Genomic DNA, 621 nt, shown 5'->3' with positions numbered 1-621 from the left:
TTATAAGTGCATTACCGCCACCTATCTCTCAAATGGACCATTGACACTCCTAATTGAGATTGTAGATAATTTTCTTTTTGTGTTTTTATAATTTGGTTGGGGTGAATATTTCAGTGTCCTGATGCTGGATGTTTGATGGCTCTTTTCTCAATGCGCATTAGTAGAGGGTATTGGCCTAATTCTGCCCTGCATGCGTTGTTCGGTGTGTTCCTCTGTACTCTGAGGAGACTCTTACAGAACTCAGCATGCAGGGCTTCAGTTGGATATTTGTCCCATTTTTCAAATTCGTGATTTAGGAGAGGACCCCACATAATGCAATAGGTTCCACAACTGATTGGAATATTTTGAGCCAGATTCTAATTGGTATTTCAGTTTCAATTTCAATTTCTCTCTCTGTCTCTCTCTCTCTCTCTCTCTGCAGGCAGATGTACATTGATAATCTGGACGGGCCGTTCTCTCTGGCCGCGCTGCCGTATTCTCAGATGAACGAATTCCTGAACCGTACGGGAGAGAGAAACTACGGCCGCCCGCATGAGCCACCACCACCACCACCAACCTACCCCCCCGACACCAAACCAGCCTCCGTTATCAGGTACACACACACACACACACACACACACT

General features: G+C 45.6%; 1 protein-coding gene across 1 annotated transcript in view; it reads left to right on the top strand.

Moving 5' to 3' along the window:
• The window catches only part of LOC107739187 (wiskott-Aldrich syndrome protein family member 1-like), a 42,809-nt gene that overhangs the window by 37,220 nt on the left and 4,968 nt on the right, over positions 1–621 (top strand). The window contains exon 7 of the mRNA XM_016551213.1: positions 422–592. Within this exon, the coding sequence (XP_016406699.1) occupies positions 422–592 (171 nt within the window). The remainder of the gene's footprint in view (positions 1–421; positions 593–621) is intronic.

This window comes from Sinocyclocheilus rhinocerous, unplaced genomic scaffold, assembly GCF_001515625.1.
Source record: "Sinocyclocheilus rhinocerous isolate Xijiao unplaced genomic scaffold, SAMN03320098_v1.1 scaffold555, whole genome shotgun sequence".
Classification (NCBI taxonomy): Eukaryota; Metazoa; Chordata; class Actinopteri; order Cypriniformes; family Cyprinidae; genus Sinocyclocheilus; species Sinocyclocheilus rhinocerous.
Note: the sequence above shows the minus strand (reverse complement) of the source record. Positions and strands in the feature narration are given on the sequence as shown.